General features: G+C 38.7%; 1 protein-coding gene across 1 annotated transcript in view; it reads left to right on the top strand.

Annotated features, from left to right (window-relative positions):
* Positions 1–25,556, top strand: part of LOC124605655 (nucleolar protein 11) — a 73,847-nt gene that overhangs the window by 12,262 nt on the left and 36,029 nt on the right. The window contains exons 2-5 of the mRNA XM_047137481.1: positions 2,430–2,594; positions 2,696–2,914; positions 24,991–25,135; positions 25,220–25,387. Of these exons, the coding sequence (XP_046993437.1) occupies positions 2,430–2,594; positions 2,696–2,914; positions 24,991–25,135; positions 25,220–25,387 (697 nt within the window). The remainder of the gene's footprint in view (positions 1–2,429; positions 2,595–2,695; positions 2,915–24,990; positions 25,136–25,219; positions 25,388–25,556) is intronic.

Raw genomic sequence — 25,556 nt, 5'->3', positions numbered from 1 at the left:
AAACATTTTGTAATTTGCATCCGGACAAACAGTTATTTAGGGTGGTCAAGATAAGTGTACACCCTGTATAAAGTGTGGGTGAAATTTTGAAATCGTTTTGGCTGGTCAGTGTGTTTTACCACTACTTGCAGGGTAACACCCTTTAGGTAACTACAAGCCAACCAAGCCTCATTCCAATCTGAGTTTCCCAATTCATGCCCTCCCCTTGTAAGAAGCATGCTAGATGATATTTCTCAATAGCCAACCTCTATTCTCTTCTTTAGTTACAAGCTAAAACCTACATTTCAGATGTACTACCTACAGCTGTGACATGGAAATTTCGAGAAAAGCAATTACAGGTGAGTGTCCCAGCTGAGCGCTGACCAATTTGTGACTGACTGCTCATCTCGAAGGTGTGTCCTTGTAGTTACAGCTTCCCTTAAAGGAAAGTGCCATGGCTAATAGTCCAGGCTTACAATAGGTTCATAAACCAAAGTTAACAAATTGGTATACTGGCAGAGATTAAATGTTTTTTTTCCAGATTATAAATTTGAAAGAGAAGCAAAATAATAACAGTATAAAAGGGAAATTCCAATGAGAAATTTGTTACACACACTAGATTAAAGGAGGATAAGAACCACCTTGGTTCATACACGAGAAAGATGCCCTGGTCTGTTCTTACCTTCAGAAGGTGCAGTGCCCAGTACAGCACATAAAAATACATAAAAAAATCAAACAAAAACCAGTAATGCTATATTTTGGAACCACAGGTTTATATAGGGCAAAGAAGACGAAATTGTTAATGGAAGTTGGAGAGGATGGGCTGGTTGCTCAGAACTCGATCAGGTGATACGTTAACATGCAAAAAGGCAGCCACTGTAATACACTTCTGTAAAGTATTACCCATTGGGGAGGGATTACTTGGTTCTAAAAGCTAAGAATAATGCTTGAAGGGCCAATTATAAAAGATAGGTGGAAGGTAGGCATATAAAAGCCTCAGGCAACGTAAGGACACCCAACTCCATGCTACCACTTCGTATTTTTGTGGCTTTCTTCATATAATAAATCAACCTTGAAAAGATTGTGAGAGTATGGTGCAAGGAACTGACCAATTTGGGTTCTCAGAGTGGTGTCTACCCGGGCTGTAAGAACTAAGGGATGATTGTAAATTGCCTGGCTTTTGCAGATGACATGGCACTGACTGTTGATTCTCTTGAAATGGCAACAATGCAGGTAAACTGCCTCAAAAAACAGGCAGCCAAAGTGGGTGTTCAAGTGTCGCTGGTGAAAACAGAGTTCTTCACCAACATCAAAGAAGCTAACAGAGAGATGTTACTAGACCAGGGAAACATCAAAGGACTGAGAAGTTTAAGTACGTCTGCAAATGCATTGAACCCAACCTATCAGAAAAAAACATTGTCCATGAGAGTCAACAAGTTGGAACCAGCCTATCGACTGACTAAGAAAACCTACAACAAAAAATGCCTCACACAACCTGAAACTTAAGCACTACACATCAGTCATATGACCAGAAGCCCTGCATGCCATGGAATGTCTTTCCATGAACTGGAGAGGTCTGATGGAGAAGTTGGAAGTCAGAGAGAGAGGAGAATCTTCAGGAAGATCCTAGGCCCAATAGAAGAAGATGGGAATTCAGAAGGTGACATAACTGAGAGCTCTATGAACATATTGAGAGGGTCTGTGACTGTACTAGAAAAAGAAGGGTAGCTCTCTATAGTCATTTTGCAAGATTACCTCCAAACAGATTGACCGACCGTCTGTTCACCTTCTGGCAAAAGAAGAAGGTTCACACCACTTGGCTGACAGAAACTGAAAAGGACATTAAAGAATTGGGAATAACTGATCTCAAGCACAGATAGTTTGTGAGACGTACCCTGAAGAAAGCCCGAGCGTTTCAGGAAAAGCCGAAGGGAAGGTACTCCCTGACCAGAAGAAAGGAAGGAGTTACATCGGCAGTGGGTGACAGTACTGGGCAAATATTAAAGCCCAACAGTTAAACAAGCATGGTCCAAAGTAGGCCTGTTCGAAACACTCAGAAGAAGAAATCAACTAATAGGACTAACATGAAAGACTAACTCAGCATGTCAGCATGTATTTATAACAGCAAGGGGGGAGGCGGGGGGGACCACTTCTTTGAATCAGAATTTGTAGTGCATCTGACAAACTATGAAATAAAAGATCTGTCAGGACAGTGAATTGTATTGAAACCCAGATTTTGTCAGTTTCACGCATTTGATTTGTTTCATTAATCATTGAGACTGAACAAGTATGACATGTTTTTCAGATATTTTTCTACATGTAACAACATGTCATCATAATGATACTTCCAACATGAGTTAAAAAATAAATTGGTCACTACTGTCAGCATTATTGCTCTTCCTAATGTTACTGCTAGAATGGTTACTTTTATGACTGTTGTTCTTTTGCAGTTGCAAGATCAGAAGCAGATTGGTAGCTGGAGCACAAAAAGCAGACTGACATCACCTGTAATATACGACAAAGCAAACAAACAGTATGTGGGTGTGTTTCACTATAACCAAATCCGGACATGGGCAGAGAATGATGACAGGTTGGATAAAGCAAATAAAATAAAGGTAGGGTCATTAAAATTTCTTTTCTTAATTTGGTACTCATTTTAGTAATACTGTAAGTGTAAGGTATAAAAACACTAATGTTTAAATGTTTTTCAACTTAGTTTCAGGAACCCATAAACTGCATTTTGTCATCTTCTGAAGAAAAACCTCCCATTGTTCTTTTCAAAAATGGTCGTGTGTTACCATTAGATGCTGTTTTGCAAAAAAGGAAAGAAGACACCCAAAAGCCAGTTTTGGCATCAGATGAAGAAATTGAAGATTCCTATATTATATCCTCTGAAGGAAGAAATTACGTCACTTTTTTAGCACGTAACTCAAAGGTATGACAGTCATAGTAACATAGTTAATTTGAAGTGTGATTGAAACTTAGAACAAAATAGTCTCCTTGTACAAAAATGATGGGATGCTGGTGTTATGATTTTGGGAAACTAAGGCTAACTATTACAGATTTGGAAAAAAATATAACTTATTAGTTCATTTCAGCACTGATCTGAAGTGAAATGTAGCATTTTAACTGTTGAGTGTTATTAGAGTGGATTAGATATTGTGGAATCTGAACCTTTTTTCCATGTGTTGTTTGAATACTTTCTGCCTTTGGCTAGAACTAGGAAATCTGACATGCACTTCTGAATTTTACAAAGTTACTGTTGCACATACCTAAAATAAGGCCAGGTAAGAAAGTAACCCTAGTCAAAAAAGTATAATCAGGAAATACTTGAAAAAATTATGATTTGCCAGTGTGTGGCATTCTATGTTTCTGGAGTTCTAAGTTATAGATTTCTGGTTTGCTTGTGCCCACCACTAAAACTAAAATCATAATACAGAAGAAATAAGTCAGAAGTAAGTGACACACTGATTAAATGCAGCAACATCAGAAGTAGAAAAAGAAGTTGTTTATTAGCAGCAGCAGCAAGGCCAGTTTCTTAGTTCATCAAATAACAGAAGGAAGAGCAATGCACCTTCTCAGAAATCCAAAGGAGAGGTAAAGTAAACTTTCTAGGCATTGCAAGTTGATATTTCAGTGAGTCATGATGAGCACTCCGAAAGATTTCACAAAGGACTGTAACTAGTGAGTATTTGCCACACTCCAGATCCATGGGCTTGGATTTTAGTGTCTCATTAGGATATCATATGATGATTTAAGCAAAATGAAAAAGAAAATAAATTAACTGCAGTGGGTGGGATTGATTTTTTTTAAATACTCTGTATGGTGTCTTAGGTTAAGGTCCAAGAAATCACATGTTCGAGCCATTCATCCTGGTGGACACTCGTTTGCGGATAATCAGAAAAAAAAAAAAAATGGAATTTCACATGATGCTGTTTAACATTAAAAATAGTAACCATTTATGGACTGTTGAAGAAAAAAAGTACTATAGTATTTAAGTTACTGACTAGGGTGGATGGTTTGAATCTCGTCAAGCAATGGAAACTTTTTTATTTTTTTAAAAATCTTTGTCAAAATGACTTTGGTCACTATTTTTATGCAATTAATTGGTTTACAAACAATTTTTTTTAAATTTGTATTTCCTTGTCACATCGTTGTAATCAACTTATTAACTTCTTCAATTGCTCTTATTTTTTCTTCTTATATTTATTTTTCACTTGGAATACTTATGCATGTGAATTTAATTACTTTTATTTATCTGTCTTAATGTTTAAACATTTGAAAATGCCGATCTGTCGATTAAAAAACAAAAGACAAAATAATCTACTGTGCAGTGGTATCAAGAATGTATTCTTCTTTACAAGATGTACGTCTTTTTGGATTGCAATGGTCATACAAACATTTAAAATATAAATTCTTATTGTACTATGGACAAAATAACTTGGATGATGTTTTAAAGGAAAATGGGGACTATAAGTAAAATACATTTCAAGCAAAATGGGAAATAGAAGTAATGAATGCAGTTACATGGACAAAAATTTAAAATGATGAAATGGAAGACTTTAAGTCAGAGTTAACAATAATCGAAATCTCATTAATAGGCATTCCAAGTGGAAAAAGGCTGATATGAAGAAAAATGAAAGCAGTTGATATATTTCATACAATGACTTACATGTGGTGACAAGGGAATGAAAAAAATTGCATTTAAACCAATTAATCGAATAAAAATAAAGATAAAAATAATTTCGATAAAGATTTAAAAATAAAGAATTTCAAAGTGCATAACAAAGTGTGAAACCACAATCTTCTACATGTGAGGTCATTACCTTAGCCATTACGGTATACAACTGGTCTGTAAATTGTTTCTATTTTTAGTGAAATTTTGAATTTCTTTTTCATTGATTACTCGCTAATGAAGACCCACCATGGTGAATGGCTGCAGGGAGTGATTCCATGGACCTTAACATACATCACCATATAGATTATTTCAAAAAGTCAATTCTACTGCTGGGATCACTCCTTGTAAGTATCTGTCAAAGGATGCACAATTGGCTTTGGATGAAGAAAAATCCATTTTCATTTAGCTTTTACAGGCTCATACAATATGTGATCAAAAGCATCTGGACACCCCCCAAAACATGCATTTTTGCATATTAGGTGCATTGTGCTGCCACCTACTGCCAAGTACTCCAAATTAGCAACCTCAGTAGTCATTAGTCATCGTGAGAGAGAGAGAATGGCATGCTCTGCTGAACTCATAGACTTCAAACGTGGTCAGGTGATTGGATGTCACTTGTGTCATACGTCTGTATGCGAGATTTCCACACTCCTAAATATCCCTAGGTCCACTGTTTCCAATGTGATAGTGAAGTGGAAATGTGAAGGGGCACGTACAGCACAGAAGTGTGCAGGTTGACCTCATCTGTTGACCGACAGAAGAGGCTCGTAATGCGTAATAGGCAGACATGTATCTTGACCATCACACAGGAATTCCAAACTGCATCAGGATCCACAGCAAGTACTATGACAGTTAGGTGGGAGGTGAGAAAACTTGGATTTCATGGTCGAGCAGCTGCTCATAAGCCAAACATCACGCCGGTAAATGCCGAATGCCTCGCTTGGTGTAAGGAGTGTAAACATTGGACGATTGAACAGTGGTAAAACATTGTGTGCAGTGACGAATCATGGTACACAGTGTGGCAATCCATTGGCAGTGAATGGGCATATTGAATGCCCATTGAACATTGTCTGCCAGCGTGTGTAGTGCCAACAGTAAAATTCGGAGGCGATGGTGTTACAGTGAGGTTGTGCTTTTCATGGAGGAGGTTTGCACCCCTTTCTGTGTTGCATGGCACTGTCGTGGCACAGACCTACATTGATGTTTTAAACATCTTCTTGCTTGCCACTGTTGAGGAGCAGTTCGGGGATGGTGATAGCATCTTTCAACATGATCAAGCACCTGTTCGTAATGCACGACCTGTGGTAGAGTGGTTACATGACAATAACATCCCTGTAATGGACTTGCCTGCACAGAGTCTTGACCTGAATGCTATAGAACACCTTTGCGATGTTTTGGAACGGCGACTTCGTGCCAGGCCTCACCGATTGTCATCGATACCTCTCCTCAGTGCAGCACTCTGTGAAGAATGGGCTGCCATTCCCCAAAAAAAACCTTCCAGCACCTGATTGAACATATGCATTTGATAGTGGAAGTTGACATCAAGGCTAAACACCATAATGAATTCGAGCATCACCGATGGAGGGCGCCACGAACTTGTAAGTCATTTTCAGCCAGGTGTCTGGACACTTTTGATCACATAGTGAATATGTTGAGGCATTATGTTGTGATTCGTGAATGGTTAGAGACCCTAAGGTGAACAGACAGTTCATTGTAAAGGTAATTATATGTACTGAATGTATTTTTAAGAAGTCTTTTTATTATTAATCACTTACGTGAAACTTGCTCCTGAATGCTGACAGTCATGTGCGATAGTGTGCATTTGCATAATCAATGTTGAATGTACCCTGTAGTTCCATGAATAGGTTTACCTCAGTTGCAGAAAACATAGTCAGGTAACCTGCTTCTCAATATATTAGAAATAAAACTTGAATGAAATACAGCAATTAAGTTGTTCCTTAAGTTTCATAACTTGATATCTTCTGTCTGAACCATGCAGATACTCAAATTCAGGCTAATGTTAGGTGCCCGTGAACAAAATTGGATCCCTTTGTAGCACATCACTTCAAAAGCTCCTGTTGTTTTCCATTTTTTTCTACATAAACTGAAATTTAGGTATGTATCTCAAACTACTTTTCATTCTGAAAAACCAATCAAATACAAAGAGCTACAGTAAGAAACTTCAGGATTATGCCTAGTGAATCAGCATGTTCAGAATGGGGTCATATCTACTGAATAAACATTGTAAAGAAACCTTTGTGTTCAAAAATTGTTGATTGATTCTCTGTAAAAGGAGTACAACTAAACTGGCATATGACACACTGCATTTTTCCTGTACAGCACAAGAACTGACCTTCATTGCAGTAGTAATGTACGAGAGAAGATAATAAATAACTAAATAAATACAGTTTAGCAAATGTTCCATTTAGTTTATTTTAATGTTACTGGGATCATTTGTACAGTTAATCATCAGTTTGTAATGCTTCGAGAATTTTGGGGTAAATTCTAGAAACACATGGCTCTCCACCGTCTCGAACACCCGATATTTTAATGACGAGGGTGAGAGAGCCTTTTTACTGCGCCACACGTCTGTGTGTGCAGGAGGGACAGCTGTCACGAGAAGCCAGGAGCTGCGTCAGATGAGCGGCCCCGACAGGTGGTTACCAGTAACGCCTTGGAATTTACATCAAAAAGTCAAAGAGTGTTTGTATAATGTACCGTGGTTTGTGGTGTCATGAGGATTGTTACAGAGACAGATGAAGCGTGTATTGTATACAGACTCTTACTTCATGTCTTGGCTCTGTATGAGGCAGCATGTATGTAATTGTATGGGTGGTTTGTCGATTCTGACGTTTATCTTGGAACCAGATGGCTTGCTGGAGCTTGTACGGAATAATTGTTACTTTGGAGATGAGAGTTGAAAATATATTGTTGTTGAACCGAAAATATTCTACGACTACATGATTTATTTCTACATCTATATCCCCCCCCTCCCCTTGTTCCACTCGCGGATTGCGTGAGGGAAAAACAACTGTCTGAACACCTCAGTACGAGCTCTAATTTCCCTTATCTTTGAATAGTGGTCATTGCGCGATTTGAAAGTTGGTGGTAATAATATATGCTCTACATCCTCGGTGAAGGTCGGATTTCGGAATTTAGTGAGCAGCCCCTTCCATTTAGTGCGCCATGTAATTGAAAGTGTGTCCCACTTCAAACTTTCTATGAGATATGTAACGCTCTCACGATGGCTAAATGCACCAGTCAAGAATCTTGCCGCTCTTCTTTGGGCCTTCTCAATCTCTTGAACCAGACCAATCTGGTAAGTGTCCCATACAGACAAACAATACTCTAAGACTGGACAAACTAACATATCGTAAGCTATTTCCTTTATTGAAGGACTGCATCGCTTCAGGATTCTACCAATAAACCACAATCTAGAGTTCGCCTTACCCATTACTAGTGTAATCTTGATCATTCCATTTGAGATGATTTTGAATAGTCGCACCAAGATACTTGAAGGATGTCAGTGCTTCCAAAGACTGGGCATTTATTTTGTACTCATACATTAATGGGGATTTTTGCCTTGTTCTGCGCAGTAGGTTACACTTACTAATATTGAGAGATAACTACCAGTCATTACACCACGCATGTAGTTTCTGCAAATTCTCATTGATTTGTTCACAACTTTCGTGTGATGCTACTTTCCTGTAGACTACAGCATCATCGGCAAACAGTCTAATGATGCTGTCAATACCATCAACCACATTGTTTATGTAAATCGTAGAAAGCAGCGGGCCTATTACGCTGCCCTGGGGCACACCAGAAGTTACGCTTGTTTCTGTTGAAGTCACCCCATTTAGGACGATATGCTGCTCCCTGTTTGTTAGAAAACTTTCTATCCAACTGCATATGCCATCAGATAGACTGTAAGTGCGCACTTTTTGGATAAAGTGACAGTGTAGAACTGAGTCGAACGCCTTTCGAAAGTCGGGAAATATGGCATCAACCTGGGAGCCATTATCGTGCACAAAGAGGGCCAGCTGTGTCTCACATGACCGCTGTTTCCTGGAACCTTGCTGGTTTCTGCTGATGAGCTTCTCAGAGTCTAGAAAGGTCATTATGTCTGAACACAAAATATGTTCCATGAATTCTATGATTTCAAGAATAGAGAGTTGGTTAATATTATTCCCTTTAACCTGATACAGTCTTTGGGGAAGAATTAAACAGTGAGAGCGACTTAGCTGATTACCTAAAGAAGAGGATCGGCTGCGCGCAAGTGTATGAGTCAACTGGAAGAGACGTGAGCTGCGCAACCCAACACAGCACTGTCTCTTGTCATTCAAGAAAGCGTTAGAACATGGCGACCAAGTGAGAGGACTGAAAGAGAAAGGGAAATTGTAAGCCAAAAACGGGAAGAAGATACTTGAGTTGCCATAGCAACCAGGCATAACAAGACTGAGAAACTGTTTCGAGTAATTGTGTTGTGTCTACTGGACCAAAGGAAGAAATTTGTGAAAGCAACATAACATAAGACGGTAGAAGGTAATAATGTCAAAAGAATGGAGGGAAGATGTCAACTTTTCAATTAAGATGATTTGGGTGTGGGGAGGAAGCAATTCTCACACACACAGTAACCAGCCACTGACGTCGACGCAGTAACCAGCCACCAACGTTGACTGCAACAGCTGCTGTTCACCGTTGCTGACTTCGTGTCCACTCGCCGACATCGACACCACAACCAACATTCGACGCTGCCGGCACCTGTGCTATTCACCGCAGCATAAAACTCTACACTGGGTGAGCGAACAACAATAATTGTTTGAGTAGGGGGGGAAAAAAAAAGAAACTGTTCACAGACTATATTACTGTAGCTAGAACATTTAGATGAGAAGTTGTTCTAGATGATCACTAGGTCGAAAATCAATAGGGATATGGATAGCATTCAAAAAACTGGGGAAACTTCAGAACTAGCCATGGTTACGACAGTGAGTAAGGAGGCACCAGACTGGTCTGAGGTAGTGAATTTACTTAAAGCTCAGAGAGCAGATTCAGCGGCTTTAAGGAAAGAACTAAGTGATCAGAATGCTTCGTTAAGAAAAGAACTAAATGCTAAGTTACATGCTCAAAGAGCAGATTTAAATGCTCAAAATTCTTCTTTAAGACAAGAACTAAGTGATCAAAGTCTTAAGTTAGATTCAGTAAATACACAATTGAACATCAAATTAGAAGCTCAGAATGATGTTTTAAGTAGCCAAAGCAGAATCTTTAACAGTCAAGCAGCTAATATAGTTTTGTTAAAGACTGAATTTGACTCTAAATAATAAGGTAGAAAATCTGAAATTGGATTTAAAGAGTGAACAAACCAGTTCTTTGAATACTCACATTGAACAACTACTCACTGAGTTTAACCAAAGAAAGAATGAGCAATTTCAGGATTTAACTAAAAAATTTGAATTTGACATTGAAGATGAATGTAATAATATAGAAATGGAACTTGTTGAAAAATTAGGATCATTTCAGCGTGTATCCAATGTTACATTCGATGTTGTAAAGCAGAGGTTGTGCACCCTGAAAGAGAGTGTTGAGAAACAGGACAAGCTGATTCCTATAGTCCAATCACAAATTGCATGCGTCAACATGCAAGTAAATAATGTAGAACAAAATTTCAAAGAAAAAATAGTCAACTTTGACATTATAAATGTAAGTAACCTGGCAGAACCATTTGAGTGAATTATAGATCGAGAAATTTCTGAGAGTATAATCTCCGTAAACGTTGCAACTGTTGCTTTTTCCAAACAGAATGATACTAACAAGGTTATAGACAACTTGTGCAAGAAATTCAAACTTGTCCATGACAAAGTTGGAAACAGAATAACTTTATCTGATGTTGTGTTACCTAGTAAAGTGGTGATTGTTTTCCTGTTGGGAGACTTTCACTGAAAATGTAAAGAGAAGTACTGGTTTGCTCTTGCTCAAGTGAGGTTAATGTCAGATCCATGGGATCCGGGCGGAGTCACATCTGTTCCCCAGGGACGTTAACATTCTGTGTTAACGGGCAGAGTGACGACCGTCGGTTCCTGAATTGTTTTCGGTGTTGCTTCCACATTAGTTTTCCTACATCTAATTCTCTTCAAATCTTCAACTATTCTGTAATCTATTCATAACCTCTCAAACTATCCTATCATGTTAGTATTTAAGTGACCAAATATGAAGATCCGTATTGTGAGGGCTATGGTCTTTCCAGTTGTGATGTATGGATGTGCGACCTGGACCATTAGAAAGGCCGAACGGCGAAGAATTGACTCCTTCGAATTGTGGTGTTGGAGGAAACTTCTTAGAGTTCCATGGACTGCAAAGAGAACCAACAGATCAATATTGGAGCAAATTAAACCAGATTTCTCCCTGGAAGGTCTAATGTTAAAACAAAAGCTGACCTACTTTGGACACACAATGCGAAGAAGGCATGCCTCGCTGGAAAAAAACATTAATGCTGGGGAAGATTGAAGGAACTAGAAGAAGAGGACGTCAGAGGATGAGATGGATCGATGGCATCAAAGAAGCAATGTGTTCCAACCTGGAAGGTCTACGGGAGAAAGTGCAAGACAGCAAAAAGTGGCATGATTTGGTTTTTGGGGTCACGAAGAGTCGGAACCGACTAAACGAATAGAGAGAGAGAGAGAGAGAGAGAGAGAGAGAGAGAGAGAGACCAAATATGACTACAAGAAGATTGTGACTAATTTAAGAGAATCACGAATAAAAGTGATCTGTAAACGTAAAATGAAATGAACAGAATAATATTCTGGTAGAATGTGTAATGTGATGGTACTATGTAAACAGAGTGACTTTAAGACTGAATGAACAGAATAGAATATTAGATTTAAGAATAATATAATATGAGGTGACTAATGAAATAACTATCTTATCGTAGTGTATAATTTTCTATTTTTATAGAACATTTATACCTTTTATGAGATGTGGTGTAGATGGGAGGGTTTGTATCAATCTTGAAAGGGGTGGGTAGTGTAGGTAAAGACATGACTTACGCTACACACACACACACACACACACACACACACACACACACACACACACACACACACACACACCACACCTTTCAGATAACCCTCATGAACAAGTGTGACTGATTCTTCACCATTTGCCGTTCTATAGATGTAGCTAAAATTTTTCTTCGGGGGCTTCAAAGGTGAAGGTGAGAATGTCCGTTCTGCAGGAGACGTTTAACATCATACCTCCTCCGGCTTCTCACTCATGTACTGCCGAAGTAGGGATCCTGGGGAAGAGGGTGGGAAGGGTTTTCCTGTCTTTGAGGCTATCTTCTTTTTCTCCTTCAATCTTAGCAACCATCTCTATTTTTTCCTTTCTTACTTGTCATCTGAGTACTGGTCTATCTTTCCCTTTTTCCATATGCATATACTTCTATTGCTGAAGTCCTTCTCATTCTCCGTGGTTTCCTTAACCTTCAACTTATTTCACATAAGTAGGCCGAAGAATCAGGCTGCACAAACACACATCGACATACACACAAGATTACACTTAGACAGGGGACTGATGACCTCAGATGTTAAGTCCCATAGTGCTCATGGCCATTTGAACCATTTGAACACTTAGACGCAAACATGAAAATTATGGGCTAGAAACCTGAAGCGATGTCAGAACTGCTAAGGGATGGAGAGCAATAAAGACATATGTACATTTGAGTAGATGCACATATTGTATGGTTGATATATGACGGTTCTGCATCATCCCTTTCTTTTAATCTTTTGTCACTTCTTATATATTTATACGTAGGTATAAGAACAGAGACAGTTCTACATCCCACAAGGAAGTGTGAGAAATGAAGGAGAGCAGAAACTAAGGAAGAACTAATGAGCATAAGCCGGGGAGGAACGAATGGTGATGATTATTTTGGAATATCAGTTGAATATTTATTCTAATGGTTTGTAGGGGAAGTATAGAATAAAGAAAGGTATGATATATTGAATTATATGTAATATGAGGTCTGCTGAAAGCGTAGAAGTTGAGAAGTTATGGAGGGCGCTAGGACATCAAATAAGGTACCCAGAGGTAAGAGTGAAGTGTGAAGTAGAACTGAATTTTGCCAGGTAATATTTAGCGACAGTACACACAAATATGTATACTAGGCAATGAACCATGGGGCCTACTCACAAAGGATAAGGGGGACCGCACCCAGCTTTTATTAAATGAAGAAAAAGGCAGATAGGCAGACCGAAGAGAGGCTGACCTATACTGTGCGGGCAGGGGCACCAAGAAGGGGATTGACCTGTACCATAGAATATAGGAATAAGAAAGAGGCGTACCTACCAAAGCAGAAAGAGGTAGTGCGTCCATAGGATCAACCCGGAGATAAAGTATAGGTACTGTGCCTAAAGGGAAGGACAGTATCATGACAGAAGTCACCCAGTTTTATAGAGATTATTCTGATAAGTTTGGATTCTTTACATCGGCAGCGTTATTAGGAGTTACGAGTGTCAGAAAGAGCACGTTCATTTTTTTTCTCCAGAGTTTCTTCCAGACTACAAGTTACTGTAGGAAATGAGACTGTTAAGTACTAAAGAAAAGGTAGTTTAGAGAATTATACTAAAGGATGAGGCAATCAGTAGTCTTTGCCACCTGGAGTTTGTGATTGGAAATAAAAAATGCTGTCAGCACAATTCCTAGATGTAAAAGTACTAACTCCAACATCGGGTGAAATGATCAGATAGTTATTGTCGAAACGAACAAAAACAAGAAAAGGAAAATCTAAGTATTAAGTACACAAGGACTAAAAGAGATATATTGTATATTGATTGAAATATAAATTAGTGTTGTGATAGATATTAATGTACATGATGAATATGTGTAAAATATTGCGTGTTCGAGCTAAGGGAGGGAAATGTAGTGATTCGAGGATTTCGGGGTAAATTCTAGGAACGCTTGGCTTTCCACCATCTCGAACACCCGATATTTTAATGATGAGGGTGAGAGAGCCTGTTTACTGCACCACACTCGTCTGTGTGTGTAGGAGGGACAGCTGTCACGAGAACCCAGGAGCTGCATCAGATGAGCGGCCCTGACAAGTGGTTACCAGCAGTGCCTTGGAATTTACATGAAAAAGTCAAAAAGTGTTTGTATAATGTTCTGTGGTTTGTGGTGTCATGAGGATTGTTACAGAGACATATGAAGTATGTATTGTATAGAGACTCTTACTTCATGTCTTGGCTCTGTATGAGGCAGCACTTATGTAATTGTATGGCTGTTTTGTCGATTCTGACGTTTATCTTGGAAGCAGTTGGCTTGCTGGAGCTTGTACAGAATAATTGTTAGTTTGGAGATGAGAATTGAAAATATATTGTTGTTGAACTGAAAAGATTCTACAAGTACATGATTTATTTCAAGAATAGAGAGCTGGTTAATATTATTCCCTTTAACCTGACACAGTCTTCGGAGAAGAATTAAACAGTGAGAGCAATGTATCTGATGACCCAAAGTAGAGGATCAGCTGCACACGCAACATATGAGTCAATTGGAAGAGACGTGAGCCGCGCAACCCAACACAGCACTGTCTCTTGTCGTCCAAGAAAGTGTCAGAAGTTGTATGGAATGAGTCACTTTATATTCATATGTACCATATTTTATGGACTCTAAGATGCTACAGACTGTAGGACACATCGTAATTTTTAAGCAGTTAAAAAAAAAAAAAAAAATTCTATTTTTATTATTAGATTGCAAAGCAAGACGAAAAGAATTCTTAATTATAAAACTGAACTGACCTTTCAAATCCCTGAAAATAGTCATCTTCTAGTTTTGGCTTTTTTTTCTTTCAGTCCTCTGTTTGCACATTTAGTCTTCCTCTTTTTTTTTCAGTTCTTCTTTACTAGACCGCCAATTGTGAAATTTTTTTTTTTTTCCTGTTGGTGGAAGGCCAAAACGCTGATCAGTTGCTCTGTTTCCAACTACTTCTGTGTATGCTATTACTTTCAATTTTAGTCCTCATCATATGATTACCATTTATTTTTTCCCATTACGAAACTAGCTACCAACAAAAACTTACTGTTACCGAAAACCTAAATCCAGGGTTGCCACAGGTTCTGGAAACAGGGAATTTCAAACACGTCAGGGAAATCAGGGAAATATCACGGAAATTTGAAAAAGCACAGCATAAATCTTGTTTTTGTCTCAGTAGATGAAATGGTTTGTTTAGTGAGGTGTCGTACATTGTCATTGGCTGGATGCAGCTGAGTACGTGCGCTGCTTCCCTACTCTCTCATTATTGCTGCTTCTCGTCTTCCTACCACTCCCCTCAGCTTGCAGTCAGTGTTGCCACTACTTCTTGTCACTAGCCTAACGGATTCCGATGACAGGCTGGGAGGCGTGAGGAGTGGTTTGTTTGGATCTGATTCTCGGAGACTGTAGATGCAGGGGCTGGAGACGGCAGTCGTGTGCATGAGTTGTGTCTGAGTGATTGTGTGAATGTGTGTGTGTTCTGGTTTTCTGACAAAAGCTATCGCTGAAAATTTAGTTGTAGGAGTGTGATTGTCTTTTCTGTGTGCCTGTCTGCAGCTCAGCAACCATCTTTATGGTGAGTGAGTTGTTACCCATCTTCATTATTATTTATTCTCAGAGTATTTGAAAAAGTTATCTGTTGCATACATCGATCACTTTCGTCTCATTTCATCAACATGCTATCTGTGGCTAGTGAGTAGCTGGTCACACAAGTGGATTTCCACAATGGGCCAAAACTGCAGGCCATTTCTACAATTGTCTGTAATGGATCAGGTCTGCCAGTCTGAAGCCATTCAGTTCCCACTAATGTGTAGGCCCTGCCTGTCAGAACTAGTCTCACAGATCTGCCCACAGGCTGGGTCTGTCTGTGTATGGTGTAAGGCAGGGGATTTTCATGGTTCATCCATGGACCCAGGACTGTGGTGGTCCTCAGCAGGCCAGAGGCCATCGGCAGTGGATTTCAGGAATTGCGACCGTCTCACCTCAAGGCGTTTTATAGACATTTTATTTGTTCTAGTACATTTTGGCACTTAAAATGTAGTTTATATGTTAGAAAGTATGGATGATAAGAAGAAGAAAATTGTGTCAGTCGCTGGCAGTTTGTACGCTGTGTACTCATATATTTCTTGAAAGAAAAATCATAAAATACTTGTAAAATAATGGATATAATACAGTGGGTAATAACTGACAATAACGAACATATTAGAATCAACATTTTATTGGCAGTCACCTACAGTCTTTGTTTACACAATTCTTCCCCACCTTATACAATTCTTTCAAGAGGCCTAATTTTTTTCTGAAATCAGTGAAGGTGTTTTAAATTTGTCTTGGGACTCCAAGGAAACTCTTATTTTTGTCACCAAATGTGTTATGTTTTATTGAAATAAAATAACATCGGTGGTCTTAATGAAGCACACATACTATTTGACTTGCTTTCTCCAACTAAAAGCAATTATTTGCAAAAGATGTTGATGTTAGTACTTAAGATTTTTGGTCATATCAGGAAACGCCATCTCCTTGCGAGTTTTTTTTAGATATTTCCTCATTTGCACTATTGTTTCTTGTACTGTAGCTGCAAAGACAGATTGCCAATTTATGTCTTAAGTTATCCTTGAGATCTCAAAATTTGTCAGGGAAAAATGCCAAAACTTGTCTGGAACTCAGGGAATTTCATGTGGGGAAACATGTGGCAACCCTGGTACCACTTTCAGTTCAAGTTCACTGGCACCGTAGACTGTAATGATGCACCATAGGCTAGACAGTGTTCTGGGTGTGTGTTGTTGAGGCGGGAAGGAGACATTGTTAGCAAGCTTGTGAATCCCTGCAAAACTCGTATTCGTCACATTGCTGCACTGCTGTTGCTGTTTTAAACCAGTGGTGCCAAATAGAGATAGGTTTCCCGTGGCATTGAATATATGGCCATTTTTAAGACCGCCAGGAATTTAAATCAAACACTAGAAATTTTATATTAATTTTGAGTAAGATGCACTTGAATTTTGGAGGCAATTTTTCAAAGAAAAGAGTGCATCTTACAGTCTCAACGGTATGGCTACATGCTGACCATTTACAAGTGCTTTTTTTCCAGCTGTAAATTAATAATTCTTACTCACCACTGTATACAAATCATGTAAATAAATGTCAAGGAGAAACTTTTTCGGCTTTCAAATTTAACTCCAGTGTCTGCCAGACACTTTATGTTATTGAACAGGTGATTAAAAACTTTGGTAGCAGAGTAGTGGTCCCTTTTTGGGCTGAAGTCTACCTTAATGTGGAATAATGAATGTAATTTTTTCTTCTGCTTTGTAGCTAAGTACATCATTGTTCCTTTTCAAATATAGTGAGTTATTTTCAACAAACTTCATGAGAGAGTACCCATACACTGTGAAGCAGTAGTCAAAAATACCTAATTCCTTAAACAGATGTCCACAAAATAATCATGGATGAAAGCCAATATTATGCCTTCAGCTTTTTGTACAATGAAAACTAAATTTCTTAAACTTGAGTTTTTCCATAATGTTGTTCTATGTGAAATATGTTAACATAACAATTTATCAGTTTCCAAGATTTGCAATGATGGAAAGTGCAAATGTGGCTGAACTGAGTTGTTCTAGGAGTTCAAGAATGTGGTTTTTCATGATTAAGTTATCAACGAAATAGACACCTAAAATTTTGAGTTTTTCGCCATAGTTATTACTTCTGCTCCATGTGTTATGTTGTTATGTCATGGACATAATATCATTATATGTGAATGTCACATCTTTTTGAAATCATTTGCAGAAAAACATTCTCTAATACTTTTTTGAACATTGTTTGTCATTTCTTCTGTTCCTGTATGCCTACTTGGATTTAGTACAATAAATTATCAATGTCATCTGCAAATGGAACCAGTAACCAGTTCTGTTTGGCCTCTCTCTCTCTCTCTCTCTCTCTCTCTCTCTCTCTCTCTCTCTCTCTCTCTCTCTGTGTGTGTGTGTGTGTGTGTGTGTGTGTGTGTGTGTGTGCGTGTGTGTGTGTGTGTGTGTGTGTGTGTGTGTGTGTGTGGGCGGGCGCGCGCGCGTGCGAGTGTTTTTCTGCATCTGATGAAGGCCTGTCTGACAGCTTAATCTATTTTTAATGTACATTAAAAGCACCCATGTGCTCCTGTGTCTGAGATTGAACCTTGTGGAATGCTTCTAAAATGTGGTGAATATATGAGGTCTGTTCAAAAAATTCTGGAACTTTGTCCACAAAATTTTTCTACGTTTACCTTTTACTTATTGTGCATGGTGTCCTTCGAAATACTGTTCTTGAAATTTGATACTCTGCTCCCAGTGCTGTCTCCACTTCCGGAAGCAGTCTTGGTACGTCTATAGCTGGATTGTGCAAAAAGCTATCTGCGAGCTTTCTTTTATCTCATCAAGAGTTGCAAATCTTTGTCCTTTCAGTGTGGTTTTCAACTTCCAAAATAAAAGAAGTCCACACGGGTCAGGTCTGGAGAGTACAGAGGATGAGGCAGCACAGTGATTTAATTTTTTGTGCTGTAGTCATGCACCAAAAGCGATGAATGTACGGTTGCCTTATTGTCATGGAAGAGCTACAAACTGTCTCACCACATTTCAGGCCCTTCCGTTCTCACATTTTCTCACATGCGTCGCAACATGTCCTGATAGTACCATTGATTAACAATTTGTCCGTGGCAAGAACTCGTGATGAACTAATCCTTCAAAGTCAAATAAAACTATCAGCATGGCATTGACATTTAACTTCAGCTGATTAGCTTTTTCTGGTCTTGGAGAACCTCTCCCGATCTATTGTGAAGATTGAAGCTTGGTCTCAACATCAGACCCATGGACACACATTTCATCACTGGTTATGATTCTTAAGAGAAACATCTCACTCTCATTTGCACGATCCAAAAGCTCTCCTCAGATTGCAAGGCGAAGGTCGTTCTGGTCCTGACTCATGAGCCATGGGACAGACTTGGCGACAACACAATGCATTCGGAGATGCTGTGTCAGGGTTTCATGACATGATCCAACTGAAATGTTACATTCTTCTGTAATCTCTTGGAGAGTCAATCTCCGACTGGCATGCTCAATTTCATTGATATTCCTGACACGAGCATCGTCGATAGTTGTCGGAGGGTGTTCTGAATGAGGGTCATCTTTAATTTCCATCCTGCCATTTTCAAGCCATGTGAACCACACCTAACACTGAGTATGGCTTAATCACTCATCACTGTAGGGTTCCTGCATCATTTGGTGTGTCACTGTAAAGATTTTCTTGAGTTTCACACAAAATTTAATGCAGACACATTGCTCCTCTGCTTCTGCCATTTTGAAATTCGCAAACTGTGCGACACAATGTTCTACCCAATACAGCACTGAACAGTAACTAACAGACATACAACAATGAAACTTCCAGCAGTTACACATTACACACAGGCTTGTATAGGGTTGCCAACCACATTTTGCTTCAACACACCATTGGCACGAAATTCTGAATGTTGCGAAATTTTTTGAACAAACCTCGTATATATAACTGACATTCCCAGTTGATCAACTGTTCTGAAATTGAAACAGTGATTTGCTAAGGATATTATTGTTGCTCAGGTAGATGATATATCCTTCTCAGATTTTTTGGGAAATGATGGCAGTAGTGAAACCAGTTGGTAGTTACTGATGCTGTCCTATTTCATTTTTTATAGATGCAGCTTTAACAATGGTATATTTCAGTCTCACTGGAAAAATGCTCTGACTTAGTGATGCAGTACATATTTTAGAAATGACAATAGTTGTTATGTGGGAAACACTTTAGTACTCTGTTAAAAATACTATCAAATCCAGATGAGCTTTTATTTTTGAGAGAATATGTAACTTTATTAATTATTTATTAATTAAGAAGAAGTGAGAGAGACATCTGTATTATCAACAATAATGGAAATTCCTGGATCCACACGTACATGAAACAATATGTAAAAGAATTTCCCACCTATAGTGGGCTGATGTATGATGCATAGATACACGTAACAGAAAACAGTGTTCATAGTAGCTTTCAAGCTCTTGCTCTTTTCGTACAAAAAGTATACACATTCACTTACATGGATACCCAAATGATCACTACCACAGCAAGACAGATTGTTATCAGTTATTGAGAGAACTTGTGTGGGCAGTTTGAGGTGGGGTGGGGGTGGGAAACGATCGTGAGGCAAGGAAAGGGTAACAGGATAATGTGAGGCAGATCTTTTGACAGATGATCCAGCGGCTGCACAGCTAGATGAAAGGAGTTCTGATGATAGAGCATACAAGAGATATAGAAAGAGGGAGAGGGTGGCGAGAGGGAGACGGATGAAGAAGGTGGAGATGAAGAAGGAGACAGGGAGGGGACAGAGACAAGCTAAGGCTTGCTATTGGTTTCAAAATACTTGTGACCTGGTATCTTGCTTCTGATTTGTCCTGTATCATCTGTCTTAAATGCCTGCATCATATCAGCTACCTAGCAGCAAGACTATTTTTTCATAATCTCTTTTTCATTGACACTCAGTTTTCTGCTAAAAGTCTGGTACAACCTACAGTTGGATGAGAGGCTCTTCTCCTACCATTTCAGGCGACACAACAAATTTATTAGATTGTGGAATCTCAAATGCAAATGAAGAAGCAGAATAACTGTTCACCCTTTTGCCCATTACTACTTACATTTCCCCAGTTCCCACAGCCTTTTTCCTCCCTTCAACCTATCTGGTTCAAATGTCACATAATTTAATGCAGCCTGAAAGGCACAAAACTGTGCTTTCTGCTCTATGATTCTCTTGTCTTTTTAACAGAGCCAACAGTTCCATGAGAGAGCTTTGAGTTTCCCATTCAATTCCCCTCTACAATTACCCCACTGGAACTCCAAGCCACAATCTTCACCACTTCCTGACTGAATACCCTACGGTAACATTCACATTTGTTACACATTGAGAAACAAAATTTGTGCCCAAAAACAGTTGCAAACCAATTGACACACTGTACACTACACAAATTTTCATTATTTATGAGCTGCAAAATACTAGGCCTACAGATAGCATTTCAAATGTATAATAAACATATAAAGTTAGTTATTTCCACTCAAAATGAGCCCTGTGCTCACTTAACTGCAATATGTGTTAATTAAGTTGCTCAAAATAAAGTGTTACTTTTAATCATCACTTAGCGCGTGATATGGGACAAAGTTTACTTTTTGCAAAATACAGCCTGCTTCAAGTGATGCAGCTTATGTGACAATTTAAATTAAAAAACTCAGAAGTTTGAGTATGTGCATTGATAAGAACTTGAACTCAAAAGTACATAGGTATTACAAAATGTTTAAGGTTAGTGACTTTTTCAACATGGATGCCAGAAGATTTTAGAGATGAAAGGGGCTGTTTAAATGGATTGGCGTATTGTGGACTAATATTCCTGTTATCACTTATAAGAATATGGAATGCCCACTTAACTATAATTGTCATTATTGTTATTTATTAAAACAAGTGGTATTTAGGAAATATTGCACTTTCAATGAGGGCTAAAGGCTGTAGGATGGTCCATAACAACAGACATTCATAACACATTACCGATCTCATTTCAAGTACTAGGAAACTAAAAATAATACCATTTGTAGAGATTATTATTATTATTATTGTTATTATTTTCAATTATTCCCATTTAAAGAGAGTGTGAATTCCTCTATGATGATTGTTTATGTTTTTTTCTGAGCCCAAATTTTCTTGGTGTGTTCACTGCGTTTCTTTTGCTCCGCTGTCCATTTGCATCCTGGTCTCTTCTGTGTTGTGGTGTCAAATTTATGTTTTTTGATGATGTTCCTGAATTCAGTTCTATTTTCTGCATTGTTTACTGTTATGTGTGCTTGTCTGAGGTCCTCTTCAACTTCTTTTATCGATTTTGTTTTTCCCCTGCCTGAGTTGATGACTTTAATAATTCGCTTTGAAATTTTGTTTTCATTCATCCTGTGGATATGTCCGTAGAACTGCATTCTTCTTTTCCTTATTGTATCCATAATCTTCTCTGTGTATTTATATAATTCTGATGTTGGTCTCTTCTTCCAAATTCCTTGCTCTTGTATCGAGCCAAAAATTTTCCTGAGAATTTTCCTTTCATGTTTCCCTATTCAATTGATTTTAGTTTGCCCACCTATTTGTGTTGTTTCAGATGCATACAGGCCACCGGAAGTATGACAGTGTTGTAGTGCCTCAATTTTGCATTAATGGATATGGACTTTTTGTTATAATAGTTCCACGTGAGTATATGCTTTCTGTAGTTTTTTTTTATTCTTTCCTCATTGGCCTTTAGTTTGATCCCTGATGGCTGGATGATTTCTCCCAGGTACTTAAAATGTGGTAGTTGTACAATTTTCCCATGGGTTGTCACAAGAGGCAATTTGTCTCGTGGCATTCTTTCTATGTACTGGGTTTTCTCATACGAAATTTGCAGGCCAGTTCTTTGTGCAATTTCGCATTACTTCTGTATGGCGTTAGTGGCTTCTTTTCTATTATTTGTGAGGATTGCAAGATCATCTGCAAAAGCTAAACACTTCACATTGAATCTATTATTAATTTTTTCAAGAATGATATTAAAGAGTAATGGTGAAAGTCTGTCACCCTGTCCCACTCCAGTTTGGATTTCAAATGGTTCAGAGATATCCCCCATAAATTTAACCTTGGAGACTGTGACAGTTAATGTTTGCCTAATGATTGCTCTTGTCTTTCTGTCGATGCTGAATTCTTCCAGCGCGTTGCAGAGTGCTACTCTGTCTATTGAGTCATAGGCCTTTTTAAAATCTACAAAAGGGACCACTGTGTTTTGGGTGTTTCTCATCTGGAGAATCATTTACAGATTCCAGATCTGTTCTATGCATGGTCGTCCCTTGCGAAAACCAGCCTGGTATTCTCCTATTTGTGGGTCAGCTTTTTCTTCTAATCTCTTCATGAGAACTTTTGATAGGATTTTATATGTGACCGGCACGAGTGAGATACCCTTGTAATTATTTGGTTCAGTTTTGCACCCTTTTTTGTGGAGTGAATGGATGAGTGCGCATTTCAAATTATTATTAATAGTATTAAAATACATGAATACAACTTAGTTGTTATTGATTTGTAGTGCTATATTACACAGATGTGTAACTGTGTGACGGTGTAGAAAGTATTAACAAAAAAAAGTTATGCCTGAATGTTTTAAAACAAAAAACAAAACAAAAAAGACAAAAAATTATTGTGGAAGAATGTGTTTATTTGTCAATGACAGATAACACACCGAGGTGACAAAAGTCATGGGGTACCTCCTAGTATCCTGTCAGAACTCCTTTTGCCTGGCATAGTGCAGTAATTTAATATGGCAGTTGTTGAAAGTCCCCTGCAGAAATATTGAGCCATGTTGCCTCCATAGCCATCCACAATTTCAAAGGTGCTGCCATTGCAGGATTTTGTCCACGAACTGACCTCTCGATTATGTCCCATCCATGTTCGATGGGTTTCATGTTGGGCGATCGGGATGGCCAAATCATTCGCTCGATGTGTGCAGAATGTTCTTCAAATCAATTGCGAACAATTGTGGCCTGGTGACATAGCACATCGCCATCTATAAAAAACCATTGTTGTTTGGAAACACGAAGCCCATGAATGGCTGCAGATGGTCTCAGAGGAGCAAAACATAACCAAGACCCAGTCCATTTCATGTAAACACAGCCCACACCATTGTTGCCCACCCTCTACTTGCAGAGTGCCTTGTTGACAACTTGGGTCAGTGGCTTTGTGTGGTCTGCAGCCATACTCGAACCCTACCATCAGCTCTTGCCAACTGAAATCAGGACTCATATGACCATTCCATTCTAGGGTCCAGCCGATATGGTCAAGAGCCCAAGAGAAGCACTGCAGGCAATGTCATGCTGTTTGCAATGGCACTCATCTCGCTCATCTGCTGCCATAGCTCATTAATGCCAAATTTTGCCATACTGTCCTAATGGATTTATTCATCATAACTCCCACATTGATTTCTACTTTTATTTCACATTGTGCTGCTTGTCTGTTAGCACTGTCAACTCCCTCTGAATGCCTCTTCTTTCGATCATTAAGTGGAGGCCATCAGCCATTGCATTGTTGTTGTTGTTGTTGTTGTTGTCTTCAGTCCTGAGACTGGTTGTGAACAGTGAAAGTAAACTGCTGTGAAATGCAACTATGTACCTGTCGGCTACATTATTTAAAGTAGTCAGTGTTGTACTACCACACCCCATTTTTCAGCCGGTATCACAACGCAGTACGTCGACACTGGGGACAACAAACGAAGAAATAAAGAAGGTGAACCGTCACAACTGTATACCTCGGATATTGAATTCCCCAACAATTTCCTAAATGGAATGTTTATGTGTCTATCTCCAACTACCGTTCTGTGTTCAATGTCTGTTAATTCCCTCATGCAGCCATAATCACATCGGAAACCTTTTCACATGAATGACCTGAGTCTGAGTACAGTGATAGCTCTGCCAATGCATTACCCTTTTATACCTTTCTGTATATGATATTACGAACATCTGTATATGTGCATATTGCTATCCGATGACTTTGTCACATCAGTATAGTTTGTAACACATGGTGTCCATTGTGGAATTCTTTATGTAGCTGCATATGCCGACATCATCTTCACAGTACATTTATTCTGTTGTTGTCAACAATCATTGATTGTCTACAAGTAACTGGAACTTTCACAAGTATGATACTGTAAGGAAAAATTACACATGTTAACCAATGATCAGCTTCAGTATTGTGCAAAGAGTAGGGGGGGGGGGGGGGGGGGAGAGAGAGAGAGAGAGAGAGAGAGAGAGAGAGAGGGGGGGGGGGATATTTCTGCTGTATTAAACCAGAAATGAAGTTAATTTATCACTATCATATGATGAAAACTGGTAAGTATAACTATAAATGTCCTTTTAGTTGTCACACATGCACTTGGAAGATGTGTCTGATATATCAGATTTGTTACATACTGACTCGTTCCATATCATAATAAATTGTTTGTCATATTGTCTGTGGTACAAAGCACAAGGCGATCTAAACAGTTCTTATGCATTTTAGTTCTATTGTACGTCTGTATCTCTGAAATAACGAGAGTAACATATACGAACACAATTAGACTGTCCTAGTACTTATTCTTGTATAAAAGATCCTTGGACTTCTGGCCACATTAATTCAGGGTAGTAGACTGTATTTACCCTGAATTGCCACAGCAAGAAGTCCGAGAATGTTTTGTACAACAGTGCCGTAGTGGAAGAGTTTGATCCCTTAGTGCTTATTCTTGTTGCAGAATGGTGTATTTTTGTATGTGATACCTGTTGTTGGATCCAGGAATGAAATACAAAAAGTAAACTTAAATAGGGATGAACCTGACGTAACCTTAAAAGGCTTTACAGTTGTCCAGGATTCATCTTCCTGCCACATTTTCACTTTATGTGAGTATTTGGACATGTTTTAAGATATACCAGTTTCACTGTTTTTATTGAAAGGCTTGAACAAATGAACATTTGGGTTTTCAGGGAGTGATGGCAAACTATTCTCACTGAACGTCTTCCATACCTCAGACATAAAGTCTCCCGGAAATTTTATGCAAGCAGTCTCATGTGTCAACACCAAGAATCCAGTTGTGCTGAAGGCACTGAGTAGCACATATTTAATGTTGTATGGTGCAGATCCTAGTGAAGAAGGTTTGTGTTTAGCCGATAATTTCTTAACTTAACATTACAGGTGTAAAAAAAAAAAATTCGAGCATTTTGAGCTTCAGCATTTTAAGAGCGACATGGTCACATATTTACTTGACGTTTGTTATGAGTACTTCTATCTTTAATGTTGTAATATGTCAATATTATACTCCGT

This window comes from Schistocerca americana, chromosome 3, assembly GCF_021461395.2.
Source record: "Schistocerca americana isolate TAMUIC-IGC-003095 chromosome 3, iqSchAmer2.1, whole genome shotgun sequence".
NCBI classification, from domain to species: domain Eukaryota; kingdom Metazoa; phylum Arthropoda; class Insecta; order Orthoptera; family Acrididae; genus Schistocerca; species Schistocerca americana.
The sequence above is the reverse complement of the archived record's forward strand: the minus strand, read 5'-3'. Positions and strand labels throughout refer to the sequence as shown.